The sequence below is a fragment of the Buteo buteo genome, chromosome 8, assembly GCF_964188355.1.
Source record: "Buteo buteo chromosome 8, bButBut1.hap1.1, whole genome shotgun sequence".
In the NCBI taxonomy this organism is placed as follows: domain Eukaryota; kingdom Metazoa; phylum Chordata; class Aves; order Accipitriformes; family Accipitridae; genus Buteo; species Buteo buteo.
Genome location: NC_134178.1, coordinates 46,975,522 through 46,990,114, shown reverse-complemented (window position 1 = coordinate 46,990,114; position 14,593 = coordinate 46,975,522). Strand labels below are relative to the sequence as shown.

The following is a 14,593-nucleotide window of genomic DNA, read 5'->3' as shown; positions in this document are numbered from 1 at the left end:
GGAGAGTTTCTCCATCTTCCCTTGGGCTGGCTCTCAGAAGGGGGGAAAAGGGAAACCCCAAGTATGAAAGACCATTTCCTTCCTTGCCTAGAATCCATTTAGGACAGAGCTGGGCATGAAGGATGAAGCCTGGAAGTGAACACACTAAGAAACAGAAAATGGGGTTAAACCCAAGACTGTTTGAGGGGAAGCAATTGAAGGTGTGTGAGCTGGGGCGCACGGTGAGAAGCCAACAGGAGTAAGGCAAATCTTTTCTTTGAAAAGGCAACAGCTAAGAGATTTCTGTGTCTAGAACCACGGTGGTGGAAACTCCTCTAAGGCCTTGAAAGGCAGGAGTCAGAAAGGAGCAGTTGGGAGAGCAACAGAGAGATACGGGAAAAGGCACAAAGGCCTGTGGAGAGAAGCTGCCAAGGAGAAACCCAAATTTTGAGGACCTCACCAGAGAAAGATGACTTAGCCAAAGCCCCAATCCCATAAGCATTGGAGTTGCGTTTCAGCTTGGGGAGGATGGAGGTCGTATCTTCCATGGAGAGCTGAAAAGAGAGAGAATATGAAGAAATGATATACAGGAAGGAGAAAAGGAAGTGAACTGAAGTGAGAAATCAGTATAAGGATTCCAGAAGGTAGGGAGAAGATGAGGAGCAGAAGCAAGCAACAAGAAAAAGAACAAAAGAAGGGAAGGAAAAATTAGAGGCTATTTAACCAGGACTGGATATTGCGCAGCATTGGGACTGAGTGAGGCAAGGTCAGTGGGAGAGGCAGAAGCCGGCTGTGAGAAGCCTCCCTTTGGCTGCTGCCAGTCCTCCACAGACATGCTGCACTGTTCCCAACTCTTTGTTGGAGATGAAAGACATGGCTGATGGACAATTGAGGGAGCTTGCAATGGGGAGCTGACAATGTGATAGGCAAGACACAGTAATGCATCGCATATGCATCATATTACAGACATTAATTTTTATATGTTCCTTTTGGTTTTCATTTTTTCTCATATGGTCTTAATAAAATGAACATGACTGTATCAGTGATGCATCCTGTTTCAAGCACCTACAACTGCCTGTAAAGAAATGAGGTGTACAGTTTTGCTTAATTCCCTTCAGTCTATTCTCTATGTTCATCCTCAGTCCCTGAATAACAAGGACAGGAAACTATTGGGACAGGCAGCAGTCACAAACATCACCATAAAACACAATCCCTCAAGATGAATTCATCAGGCTTCTTCAGACATGCCAGGCATTGCATATGAAGGTCAATTTTCACAAGGGCTAAACAAGCATTGCTTCTGCTCTTCATTTCAAACTCTCTGGAAATCAAGTCCAGCATGTTTCAAACACAAAGATACTCAAAAGTAGTGACCATGACACTGGAAATTTTAAATCATGAAGCAAGCATTTGGTCATCGGCACAAATCTCACAAAAAAGTGAGCAGAGCAATAACTGGGCAGACAAAAAGTTGCAGGCGAAGGCAGGCATTGTAAGGATGTTGAACTGCATATAATCCCAGTCAATTGCCAAAATACGAGAGGTGAGTTTCTCTGGAAACTGAGTGTAAACGCAGCAGCTAAGGCATCCTGTAACTTTGGAGCCAGAAATGTCTGTGTGTAACATGTGAGCTGAAGAAATCAGAAAGCAGGGGAAGAACAGTAAAAAGTGAGAACACAGCCCTTGTTCCACGACGCATTTCCTTTGAAGAATGTCCATCAATGCTCCCACTGGTCACTCCTGCCTGTTCGGCTGTGCTGTGAGCCACCTCATGGAAATGGTGCAGAAAAGAGAGTAAACTGAAGGTGTCTACCACTACGAGGTTGGAGTGCTACGACATGAAGGCAGGAATGAATGGGAAGGGAAGGAAATTCATGAGCCAGCTTTGATACCAAAGATCTATGGAATTACACTGAGAAAGAGCTGCATTATGAAAGAGCTCCGTGGATTCAGAATGGGTTGGAAAATGGGAAACTGCAAGTAAGGAAACTGTCTTCTACTATCTTGAAGGAAACATGAGTTTGTGTACCTTGCTTTCAGCTAGACGGAGGTGCAGTGAGGAAAAAAACCTGACAGATTTCTTCTAGGCAGTTGCTGCATGCACCATTTTTTTCTGCACAATTTGTTTCTCTAACTGAGCCTAGGCAAAAGATCCCAAGCCATAAGTGCCACAACAAAAGAGATGTCAGTAGGGTGAGGGTTAGTTAAAAATATGTCCCCTTGATATTCAGTGTCCCAAGTGCTTTAAAACCACAGAGAACCAGAAAATGACAGCCATTTAAAAGTTTTGAAAGTACCTGGGATTTGACAATGCTTATACGGCCAAAAAACAGAGCTTCTAATCCTGCCTTTCCAAATGTACAAAACTATCAAGCTAGTTTACGTGAACACATTTTTTAAACCTTACGAGCAGAAAAAATAGCCTGGTAGCACAAACATGCATTATTCCCTTTTCAGGATGCTGTTTTTGCATCGGTGAAAAAGAAGAAAATAAAACCATATTTATTCATGGCAGAGGTATTAAGAGCAACAAGGAACATGTGTTGTTAAAATGTTTGCTTGTTTCTTCTTCCACTTGTTAACCAAAGTTAGCTGGTACTGACCATCTCCCCCAAGGGACATCAAGAATTATTTTACTTCTGCATGCAGCTGAAAATGAGGGATACGTTTCTCCCAAACTCCTGGAGAAGAACAAATGATGCTCTAATCAAAGACTACTGATTTTTTAAACATGCTGGACAGACACCTTTTTTATCTAGCAGTGCCCAGAAATCTCAAAAATAGAACACATGAAATGACACGCATTTGTCCCAAAGAGGACAAAGACAATTTAATAGCCACCTGCAGATCTAAATACCTGCCAGACAGCAAAAGACCCAGAGGCAAACAAAAATTCATCACCATCCCCTGAATCATGGACAATTCCCAGAATTTCAGTGGCACTACAGACTTTCAATCATGTGTCCATTCTGGTCTCCGCTGCATCCAATGGCAGAAAAAACCTGGTCTTCCTACGACTAGGAATTTGAACAGTGGTGTGGCGCATACTCACATTGATACCATCCCAGGAGAAATCTGTCCGTGTTTGCTAAAGAAAGCAAAGAAGGACATCATGTTAGTGTAACAAACAAGTCGCACAGAGCCATGCATCTCTCTAGTAGTTTGCCATAATTGACAGCCACTGCTTTATCTGATATATTAAAAAACTTGCGTCTTTCAAGCTGGTTTCACTCCCTGCTGTTGATTATGGTGTCTGTAGGTATCACGGGGCTTGAAGGTACAATAGAGAACAGGATGATATAGAGAGTAAGAGAGAGAAAAACAAACGCCTTTTCATAAGGCTTCCCTTCTAACAGCTCTTATGCCAACATTGCAATGCTGGCACCCCTGCGTGGGAGCTGCATCGCTTTGAGGCTAACACAAGGAGGAGCTACACTACCTATGTATTCTCAGTGTAATACAGGAAGTTACAGGATTATTTTCTGCTGAAATTATTTTCTCTTGCAGTCTTTCAGTTTGTCCACTCTGACCCACTTTCCCCTTGCACACTAGATCCCTTTCCCATATCAGCCATTACAGTACCAATTCATAGTGCATCTCCTTTGGCTGGGAGGACTCACATCTCAACATCTTGGTTTTGGGGATGTGGACGCTCAAGAAAATTTAGATGTATCAGTTACACCTATGGTATCCACTCACATAAATCAAAATGTTCACTGAGGTATAGTTTATGCTCATTGACTTTTAGAGCTGCATTTGATTTAACTGAATTTTCCATACAAGGTTGGGCCCCACAATCTCTGCCAGGATTCCACACAACTCCAAGTTTATTGAAATTACATTCCAAGCCAGCAAGGTATAATAAGGAAATAAAAATACCTATACATTAGCATTTTGTAAGGTTTTGCAAACTGTCTGTTATTTGTTAATGTTATTTGTGAACATTATTTGTGATTCCTCAAATATTATGTGTTTAAAATAGCTTTGATCTTTTTATTAACCATGACTGCATACCCGGAACCTTATAGAGCTGAAAATTCAGGAATCTAAGATTGCAGAAGCTGCAATAATTCAGAACAGCAAATGAACCAGCCCTTGAGATACTTCATGGTAAATCAATTGGCAGTGAGTTACTAGTGAATGCATCCCTAAAAATCAAAATGGAGACAAAAGTGTTTCTTCAGAAGATTTTATGGCTGTGCTGCAGAAGCTGGGACAGACATAGCCCTGGACATTTCAATGAATCCATTATTCAAGGAATGCAGACCTATAGGCTTGTCAGAACTGCCACAGTTTTTTCCACGTTCTGTTCCCCTCCAGTCATGAGTGGTTAAAAGCACTTTTCATTTGCAGATTCTTACTCACTACGGATATTGTGCAGGGAGTGACTCAACTCTATTCAATGCAAGCCAAACTGCACAGGTATGAAAGTCTGATCCTGGGGTGCACGCTGGTATTCTGGTCCTCTCCCAGATGATGCCTCAGTGATGCACAACACCCATTTCTGAACTCAGAAAGAACTGAACTTTCTGATCCCTCTGGGCAAGTGGGTCTGGGACAGGCACTCACCTCAGTGGAAGGTCGATGGAAGCTGCTGCCATGCAGTGAACTGGTGCTGTCCATATTGATTTGGTCCACATCTTTCAGTCCCTTCCAGTCTACTGCAATCACCTCGTTTCCTGTGGGAACACATCTAGTCAGGCTTCCGAATGCCACTACAATTCATTCCAGCAGTCTTAAGCCAACTCAGCTCCACATACAGGAGAATCACTGGGTTTAAGGCCTCAATAGCCTTAAACCAGACCTTCCGTTTTTAATCAGACCACCTGTACATCATCAACTATTATATTTCACAGTTATCTCCATATGAAGACCAGTATTTGTGTTTTTCTCAAGCACAATGTATGCTTGGCTAAAGCACAGGAAAAAAGCATCTAGCCATGATGTGTGACTGAGGAAGGACCAATTCTTTTGATATCCTGTTCCAATATTAAACCATCATCGCTTAAAAAGGCATTTTTCCTTTACAATTTGAATTGGTCTGACATCAACTTAGAGCTGCTGGTGCCCTCGCTTTGCTGTTCTCAGCAAGATTAAAGTCCTTTTTAATACCTGCCATTACATTTCAGGAAAGTTATTCATACACTTGCCTTTCTTCCTGACAAACTAAACAGACTGAGATCTTTAGGTTTCTTACTGTAGAATTTTTCCAGTCCCCGTAATAAATCTGTGTCTCTTTTTAAAAAAGTCTCACATTCTTCAGTTCTTCAAAATGCGGCTATAAAAGCATTCACAGTAATGTATGTAAAACTAAAGTTACTTGCTGCTTCTCTTCACATTAACCCACTGTGCCATAACCTCCCAGTAGATTTTCACATTCAGCTGTTTGTTCACTCAGATCCCTATGCACTTTGCACAGCTTTCTGGGATTGTCACCCATTCAAAAGCAGAGTCTGTGCCACTTGATTTTAGATGCATTTTAATACAACTTAAAGGATCAAGTAAAATTAAATATTAATAACAAAATAGAAATTATAAAAGTAATGAATTAAGATTAAAAATAAGAGTATTAAATAATATTAAATTGTAATAAAAGTGAAACTAAATGCAAAGTAGCACACTTTAAATAGTCAGCCAAGTAACCAGGACTGCTCTGTGCGACTGCTCTGCCCAGTTAGCAATTTACTGTACCTTCAGCCTTTGCGCCATCCTCAAACTCTGTTAAAAGTTATTTGCTCCCATGTTATGGAGGAAAGGTTGTACTGTGTTTAAACCTGAGCCTTTTCAAACCTGGCAAGAAATACAGGTCCCAAAACGATCAACTATTCCTGGGATCAATTCAGCAATATCTAGTCTATTTGAAATACATGCCATTGAATGTGAATGGTTCTATTTTCATTAGCTTTTTATTTTCTCTTTATAGGAAATTTTTCCTCCACAGGCATATGCAAAGCCCCTTGCTCATTCTAGCAGCTCTGGCATGTTTAGACTGGCTCGTCACTGCACTTCCCGGGTAGAAATCTTCTGACAGGCAAGAGATGCTGTGCTCCACCCTACACAGACCTGCGGGAGGCATGCAGGCACTTTTGGGTAGGAAGCCTGAGGCACTCATCAGCTAGAATTCAAAACGCAAAAAAATAATTTCGTCCCTTAACAAGGCCAAACATGGTGAGATGAAAACCAGCAGAAAGCAAATGCTATTTGAGTTGGTGTCCACCGCACCTTCATATCTCATCATTTCCTGCTGTGCAAGATGTCTGAAAGAACCAAGGCATATTTTCCCCTTCACACTTGAAGTATGTTTCTGTTCATCAGGATAATTAGAAGCAAGTGCTTTAATAGCGTTCCCCCATATGCCTCTGACTGGGCTGAGTAAAGTCCCTGCAACTCAGGGAACTTAAAAGGAGATTCCTGTACTGTATGTTACAAAGGTGAGCACAGAGGTCAGACACAGCCAGACTTCAGGAGGAAGCAGGACATGACTATTACAAGCACGACAAAGACCACCCTTCACGATTGCGTTGACCGATTTTCTTGACGAGCACGTGCACGCGTTTGGCCTTACTGAGCTCAGTTATTTATTTCTAATTGTGATCGCCACTAACCACGATCAGTTCATAACCTATGAGCATAGAGCTGCATTTGTGCTAAGCTCCGGTCAGATCGTTTGGCTCCCATCTCCCTTCGCAGGGCATAACGTTGGGTTGTGTGCCAAAAGCTCATCCGCAGACCCAAAAAGGGGCACAGGGGGACGACAGCAGCCGCTCCCAGGCCCACCCCAGAAGCCATCGGCCCGCCAAAGGCCCGTCTCGAGGAGCACAGGGGCACGATGGCAGGCGGGAACCCAAATTATGGACTCACAAGAAGGGACACCATGTCCAGGCCCCTGCCAGGGCTGTTCCAGGAGAGCCTCAGCCCCAGGGTCCAGGGGAAAGCCCGTCGAGACCGGTCAGGGGGAGAGCTTCATAACTGAGGGGGCAGTTACTACCTGGGGGTACGGGACTAGGCATAGTCCCGTATGGGGAAAGGGGAACGAGAAGAAAGGGGCGCCGCCAGGAAGCGCAAATCCGGAGACGGCAGGTACAAGAAGGAGCGGAGGGCCTGGCTGCGACGGGGGTGAGCCGAGGGGTCGACAGCGGTCGGATGTAGCCGGAGCGGAGAGCAGAGCGGGACCTGCCCCGGCGCGCTGGGATCCGGTTGCCTCTCGCGGTAGAGGCAGCCCCTGCCCCTTCCCTCTGTCTGCAACCTTCACGCTCGGAGGGGAGGGCTGGGGCAGTCCTGCCGCAGGGCTGACCGAGACGGGCACGCTGGAGGGATGCCACCTCTCCACAGCAGAAGGCAGCTGCGCAGAAGCCCTCAGCACAGGTAGCGGCGCCATGCCCGGTTCGTTCCCATTTACCCTAGGTCCTTCTCCTGCACTCTCAGCTGCTTCTGAGCGCGGTGCTGCGGCCCTTCGGTAAGCCTCGAGAGACGTGCTGGCACGCAGTACGAGCCAGGCTGCGGCACCGCTCTGCCAACGCGCCGCCAAGACCCCCCAGCCACAGAGAGAGACCAGCCTCGGGAGTCCGACGCCCAGCACGCGCGACTCGACAGCCCCGAAGTTTGGCAAATGACGCTCAACCTTTGCTCTCAAATCTGCTAGCCCGCTGACGGTTTCCATGAAGTGTTAGACCGTGGAAAATATTGATATTGTTTCTGGCAGATGGTGGCATCAAATGGTTGAAGAACATTAATATCAAACAATTATTTGTCTCAACGTCCACACCTGTTCCATAACAGTAGAATTAAAGGCCTATAAAACTGATTTATTGCTGTTTTTCTCCAGCTGAAATATCTCATCTACCCAGACAAGGGAAGAGAATATGTGATCTCGCATGCACTATAGTCATAAAGACTGAACAATTATTGAAAATTCTTGGTCTAAACAGTTTCACAGGTACTAAGAAAGAAAGAAATACATTGGGAGAAAATAATTCTTTAATGTCTGTTAAATGCTTTTAAATGCAGCAATATCTGCTGAAGAGTTACAACATCACGCACTTTGGTTGAGAAGAAAATCTCTGGGTTCTAATTGGCTTTGGGCCTGGGGCAGTGTTACTTCCTGTTATTGAAAGCTGGACAGAGGTTAGTGGGGTTTTTTCTTTTCTGCTAGAAATAGCAAGAGCAACATTAATCCACAGGCATGAAAGATCGAGTTCTGCTCTGACAGATGGAAGGAAAGAAACATGGAAAATCAGAAAGAAGTATGGACAATGAAGTGGGAAAAGAAAAACTGAAAGCAGTACATTATATTTTAGTACTGTTTTTATCCAACCTCGTCAACCTCTTTCTCCCTTCAATTAGTATGGTTTTTTCTTTTGTAACAATATGTTTCTTCTCCAATGTAATTTCTTTTCTCTTATCCATCTTCCATTCCAGCTTCTGCTAATCATCATGACTATTCCATTTGTAATTCTACCATCAATCACCTCTTACAGAACAGTATTTGCTCCTCTCCATATAGAGCTGATAAGCATTTTAAAACATGAGTGGGTCATAAAGCTAATTTTAAAGCAGGATTTTTACAAACACATGCTACTGAATTTCTCATTGAAATGTTCTGAAATGAGATGATGAAAGTTGAAAGATAACTGGGTTTCTGATTTCTTTGTCATTGTTTCTGTATGGTATGTATAGAAACGATACAGAAGGCTTTCATTTTCATTGAACTTTTTAAACATTTCTTGATTTTTTTTTTTTAAATTTATTACTTGTTTGGGTTTTTTTTTAACATCATAAATTCCATCCTTGCTCTGGAAAACTCAGTAGATGACTGAAGAACAAGTAGGAAGCTAATTATATGAAGCAGTGAGATAAAACCAAAGCAGCTGAAATACATAAATACATTAAGCCACACTGTCTGCAGATCATGGTTGCTTTGTATTTTTAACACAAATTTGATAAAAAAACCTCTGACAAACACTCATCAGAAAAAGATGTCTCCACCACAACTGAAGTAATGTTCCAACTCAAGTCCTCTAAGCCTTTGGGAAAAAAATATCATCCCTCTTTCTGCTACACTACTGTTAAGGTAAAAATCAAGATTTATTTTTAAGTCAGGCCTTTCTAAATAATAATGAGGAAAAACATTTAAAGAGGAAAAGAGATGGGGGAAAGAGAAAACCCTTTTCCACACTTTTTTTTTTTTAGCATCATAACTTTGGACTCTCAGAAATTAGAAAATGTCTGTACTAAACATTCCCAAGCAATACGAAATAATGACCATTTTGACGAATGCACTGGAAAAATCCAAGAAGCTATCTGGATGACTGTATCCCACCTTGCTGATCTAATATTACTACCTTTTTCCTACTTCAGTAGCTCATTTTGCCACATACTTTAATTTATCACAGAGACACAGAATTTCTTAGTTGGACATATTTTCAGTTTCTTTGCATTTCTGTGATCATAGGAAATTCACCTTGTTTTGAATTACTTACTACTTAATGTAAACAAGGCCCTTCACCTTGGGTTTCCTCTTGACATTTTCTCAATTCCTATTACCAGTGTGTATTCGTTGATACCGTATTTGGTATCTGTGCCTGTATTTTGTTCATTTAACAAGGTAAATGCCTGAATCAGGCATCTGCAACTATGCAGAAGCCTTTAATAATCTATTTTGCTGTAACTTCTGTGCTGGATGCTAAACATCTTCCCTAGATGGTTTTTTTTTGTCTTCTCTATTTTATTCTACACTAAGTAGTTGAATACAGTTTTAGAGTCTTAAATTCTGGTTTTTGCCTCCTGACATAATGTTGGTGAATATGTACACCATTGCCATGGTTTAACCCCAGCCAGCAACTAAGCACCACACAGCCACTCACTGACTTTCCCCCCACCCAGTGGGTTGGGGAGGAGAATAAAAAAAAAAGAAGTAAAACTCATGGGTTGAGATAAGAACGGTTTAATAACTGAAGTAAAATAATAACAATAAGAAATAATTAAAAATAATAACAACGATAATAATAATTGCAATGAAAAGGAATATCACAAGAAAAAAAAAAAGGAGAGAAATAAACCCCAAGAAAAGACAAGTGATGCACAATACAATTGCTCACCACCCACTGACCGACGCCCAAGCAGCAACCTGCCCCTCCTGGCCAACTCCCCCTGGTTTATACACCGAGCATGACGTTCTATGGCATGGAATATCCCTTTGGCTAGTTGGGGTCAGCTGTGCTGGCCATGCTCCCTCCCAGCTTCTTGTACACCTGCTTGTTGGCAGAGCATGGGGAACTGAAAAATCCTTAACTTAGGTAAGTGCTACTTAGCAACAAAAATATCAGTGTGTTACCAACATTATTCTCACACTAAATCCAAAACACACTGTGCCAGCTACTAAGAAGAAAATTAACTCTGTCCCAGCTGAAACCAGGACAACCATATACCAAACATGTTTTTGTGTCAATTGCTTTCTGATGTGTCATGCCAATTAGCATAAGAAACAACATATTAACTAAACAGAGAATTTCCAGTACTGCTATTAGCCACTGTTAGCAAACTTCCTTCTGTTTCTCAAGTTCTACTTCCCAGCAGAGTAGAAACATTATCAGTCGATATTGGTAGCCAATATTAATGTTGGTAAAGACCAGTATTTAGAGTAAATGGTTCAATTATTCTTTTCCATTCCCTTCTTTTCCCTGAACAACTAAGAAAACAGCAAATGTAATTGCAGTAATTATGATCCGTCTTTAAATTGTTCTTTCCCTGATATCAATTTTCATGATACTCGTGGGAGTGTAGTGTCTCTGTCAAACACAACATCATCATGTCCTGTCAAATGTGGTTGAAATAAAAGCAGCTGAAGCTGGATGGATAGCAAAATCATAGAAACCTTTTCCTTCCCTGCATGCTTTACAGAGAGCCATTCGAAGCCAGCCAAAAGGTCAACGTCAAGGAAAGGAATAAACCTCTGTCAGGTGAACTGTCCCCAAGGTGACCCTCAGATGGAAATGTTCAAATTCTCCCAGGTAAAACTGAGAAATCGATTAACCTGAGTTATTCACATAACTGCGTAAGTATTCTAGCTCGTACTGCATGAGGAAACATAGAAATTAGTTAGCTGCCATTGGCACCTACCAACAGAATCACTTGTGGAAGATGAACAGAAAAAAGTCTGTTTTCATGGATGAGACAGGGCTGAATAGTTTGGTGCTCACCAAAGCAGAGAAATGTCTTGGTCTCCACAAAACAGCTGTCTTTAAAATTTTTGATCAAAAATTAAAACACCTACAGCTTTGAGATGGCTGTAAGATTAGGAATCAGATGGGCAGTTCTCAGAATCTGTCCTTTGGATTTGGGTAATTAAATTCTTTTCCAGACCATTCTGCCTTTTCGTGCAGGTAGGTCCCTTTTTAGAGCTGTTTAGGAACTAGAATTAATGAACAAAGCTCCAACACCAACATTTTTCTTCTTGACTGGAAACACTTTCAAACCAATACTAAAGGCTACTGCATATCATGTCCTTGCAACTCAAAGGAGATGTACAGAGAGCCTAATGTTAGACACAGGCAGTTCTGTTCTGAGAAGCAGCCACATCATTTAAGCTAAGGAGGTACTGCAAAACGAAACACATCCAATTAACACAATTTTTTTAAAAAATCTCAAAGCCCTGCCTCATTTGCAGAACAAGTGTCAGCCAGCATGAACAGCGGCAATGGGTTTATCCTCATTCTTCACTGCTTCTCTGAAGTGCAGAGAATGTGTCCCCAGGGGCCTCATTCAGTACAGTAAGTATGAAAACGTCAATGTGAACCAAGGTAGCAGGCCTTTTTTGCTGGGCTATAGCCAACGTTACAGAAGTAATATGCAGCAGGCAATTTCATATGCTGCTCTCCATATGTGTTTAAATTTTAATCTCTGTGGCCAGCGCGTCACATGGGCACTATCCTAGAGCATAAGAATACCATTAGCTGTGACATCTCCGTCCCATAGTTTCACCTCTACCAGCGAGGAAGAAGAACCAACCCAAATACTCCTCGGGAGTCAACCGGCAGATCACAATGCACCTTTCTCACCCCAGGGATGCTCTTGGTCCCTCTCCGCGGGGTGGGCAGCACCGCTGCCAAGGTGATGACGACAGGCCAAGGCGAGACTCCGCCGCTGCACCTTCAGACCCACTACCGTCCCCCAGCCAGCAGGACAAGTCCGAGGAAGCAGCAGAACAAGAGCCTGTTCAAAACACCAGCACGTGGGAGCAGCGGCAGCCCGTCAGCTCCAGACTCCACTCTCCTTACCTGTCCCCCCTCAGCTGTGGGGCATCACTCTGGCAGCCCCAGAGCATACAACCAGGTGGCTACACCCTTCTCCACCACAGCCATCGCGCGCTCGGCCACAGTCCCCATCATGCATCTGGTTTTGGAACAGCAGCAATGGTCAGAGCCAGCCAGGAGGCACCGAGACTGCTGCCTCCCTCTCACCACCTCCCCAAAAGCCAAAGCGTGGGCGTCTCCAGAGGCGGTGATGCCCCAGGCCATCTTCTGGCATGGTTTTCTTCCTGGCAACACAAGCCGCTCCGTGGGAGACAACGGGTAACGGGCTCTCGGTGAGGGGCTCTTCATTCTCCTCAAGCTCCTCCAGATGCTGGGTGTAGAGGTGACACCAACTTCTGTCCCACCCCTTTTCCCAATGCTGCTCTTCTCATTATCCTCCCCTTGTTCGCCCTGAAGAGGCTGGTGTTTCCCATCAGCCCTCTCCTGCGGGGCTGCAAAGGACAACTCCCTCTGCCAGAGTCCCCATCCGGACAGCGGAGGCAGGACATGGCATGGAGAGCCAAAGAGTCCTTTATCGTTCAACATCGGGAATCTTCTTGTACATCCACAGCTCCCCAAGGGACATTCTCTGGATTTATGCATAACATAATGCTGTTTCTCATTTTATTCTCTGTTCTTTTCCCAATTACTAACATTTGATTGGCATTTTTACTGCTACTGAGAATTAAGCTACTCATTATAACCCCAAGATCTCATTCTTGCATGGAAATAGTAAACCCAGAACCTCCATCACTGCAAATGTAACACTAGAATTGCTTTGCCTGTGTGCATCATTTTACATTTATCTACATCAAATTTCACCCATAATTTTAACACCTAGTCATTTGATATTGTGAAATCCTTTGCAAATCTCTGTACAGAGCTTTTTGTTTGCTCCCCCAAATGATTACTGTCATTTATCATACTTGGTTACCTCATTACTTACCCCCTCCTTTTTCATATCATTAATGGATATGCACAAATCTGAAAAAATATCCCTGTGAAAACTGACCATTTCATGCTCATCTTTGTTTCCTATCTTTACCCAGCTACTTAGTAATTTCAGGAACTTCACTTTCATTGAACAGCAGATTCATGTCTTTAACAGCCTGGGGTGAGTGACCTTTACAAATGTGCTTTGCAAATCCAAGTAAACTATAGCCATTGGATCTCCTCTGCCAATACGCTTGCTGACCCCTTCTAAGACTTGTAAGGTGTGATATCGCTCAACAACAGTAGCATTAACGCTTCCTCAGTATACCTTATTTGCCCATGCATGCACTAAGTCTGTTCTTTAGAGTAATGTTTATTAGCTTGCCTGCTAGGCGTATCTTGTTTGCTAGCCTATAGTTTCCCAGATCTCAAAATCATTTTAAAAACTGCTATCACATTAGCTACCTTCCAATCTTCTTGTACCAAAGTAATTGGAAGGCATTACAAATCATAATCAGTAGTTCAGCTCTTTCAGCCTCAAATTTCTCCAGAAGTCTTGCATGAATACCATCTGATGACTTGTCAGTCTTTTGTCTATCTGCTCTACAACCTTATTTACTGAGGCTTTGATCTGAAGCTGATCCTCTGACACATCCCCAACAAGGAAAAGTTCCACAGGATAAAATTCCACAACTTGTTGCACAATGAACAGATACAAAATTGTTCTTTGGTTTTTTGAGGTTGGCGGTGGGGCAGAGGGGGGTTGTTCTGCTATGGTCTTAATCTCTCCGAGTCACCTGAAGCCTCTTTAGTAGTAACATCATGCACTAATTCCTCCTAATCATTGCACAAGGCAAGTTACTTGCCTTTTACAGGCTCTTTGAATGGCTCCTGAAGTAAACATTTAATTTGCCAGCCTACACACAGGGTTAACTGAAATCCCTGTTACTACCGAGTTTCCTGCCTTCACAGCCTCTCTGATCTTCCTCTGGCTGTCACCATCCTGGCCAGTGATCGTAAAAGGTCAGTAGCATAATCCCTAAAACTGTTTTTCCCCATGTGGAACGCCAATCCACATGCTAGCCATTTGGATCACCAAACTATTTTCTCCCATTTAGTTAAGAAATTTTGTCCTGAACCTTTCCCCATAAGCAGTGTCTGATCAGCATCTGTGGATACAACCACATATTCCCAGGACATAGAAACTACGTTGTCTTTAAAAGTCTAGTATACTCCTGGACTTGAGAACTTGCGGCTTAAACTCACAGAGAAACATCCTGATCACCTAATCTGACCTCCTTAAAGTAAGAGAGGCTAAAGGTATTCCCTTTGTTAATTATACTTTATGTTGCTGTGCTTGAAATAGGGCATTATTTTTTTTTTACATCTTG

General features: G+C 42.8%; 1 protein-coding gene across 17 annotated transcripts in view; it reads right to left on the bottom strand.

The window, feature by feature from the left end:
• Positions 1 to 14,593, bottom strand: part of FAM131B (family with sequence similarity 131 member B) — a 90,622-nt gene that overhangs the window by 68,193 nt on the left and 7,836 nt on the right. For 12 of the 17 annotated variants that reach the window (XM_075034618.1, XM_075034617.1, XM_075034621.1 and 9 more), the window contains exons 2-4: positions 4,549 to 4,658; positions 3,032 to 3,067; positions 444 to 533 (exon numbers count right to left, since the gene is read on the bottom strand). In XM_075034618.1, coding sequence (XP_074890719.1) covers positions 444 to 533; positions 3,032 to 3,067; positions 4,549 to 4,658 — 236 coding nt within the window. Of the gene's footprint in view, positions 1 to 439; positions 534 to 3,031; positions 3,068 to 4,548; positions 4,660 to 14,593 lie in introns of those variants that run through there. The other 5 variants (XM_075034630.1, XM_075034633.1, XM_075034632.1 and 2 more) reach the window with 5 other exon arrangements.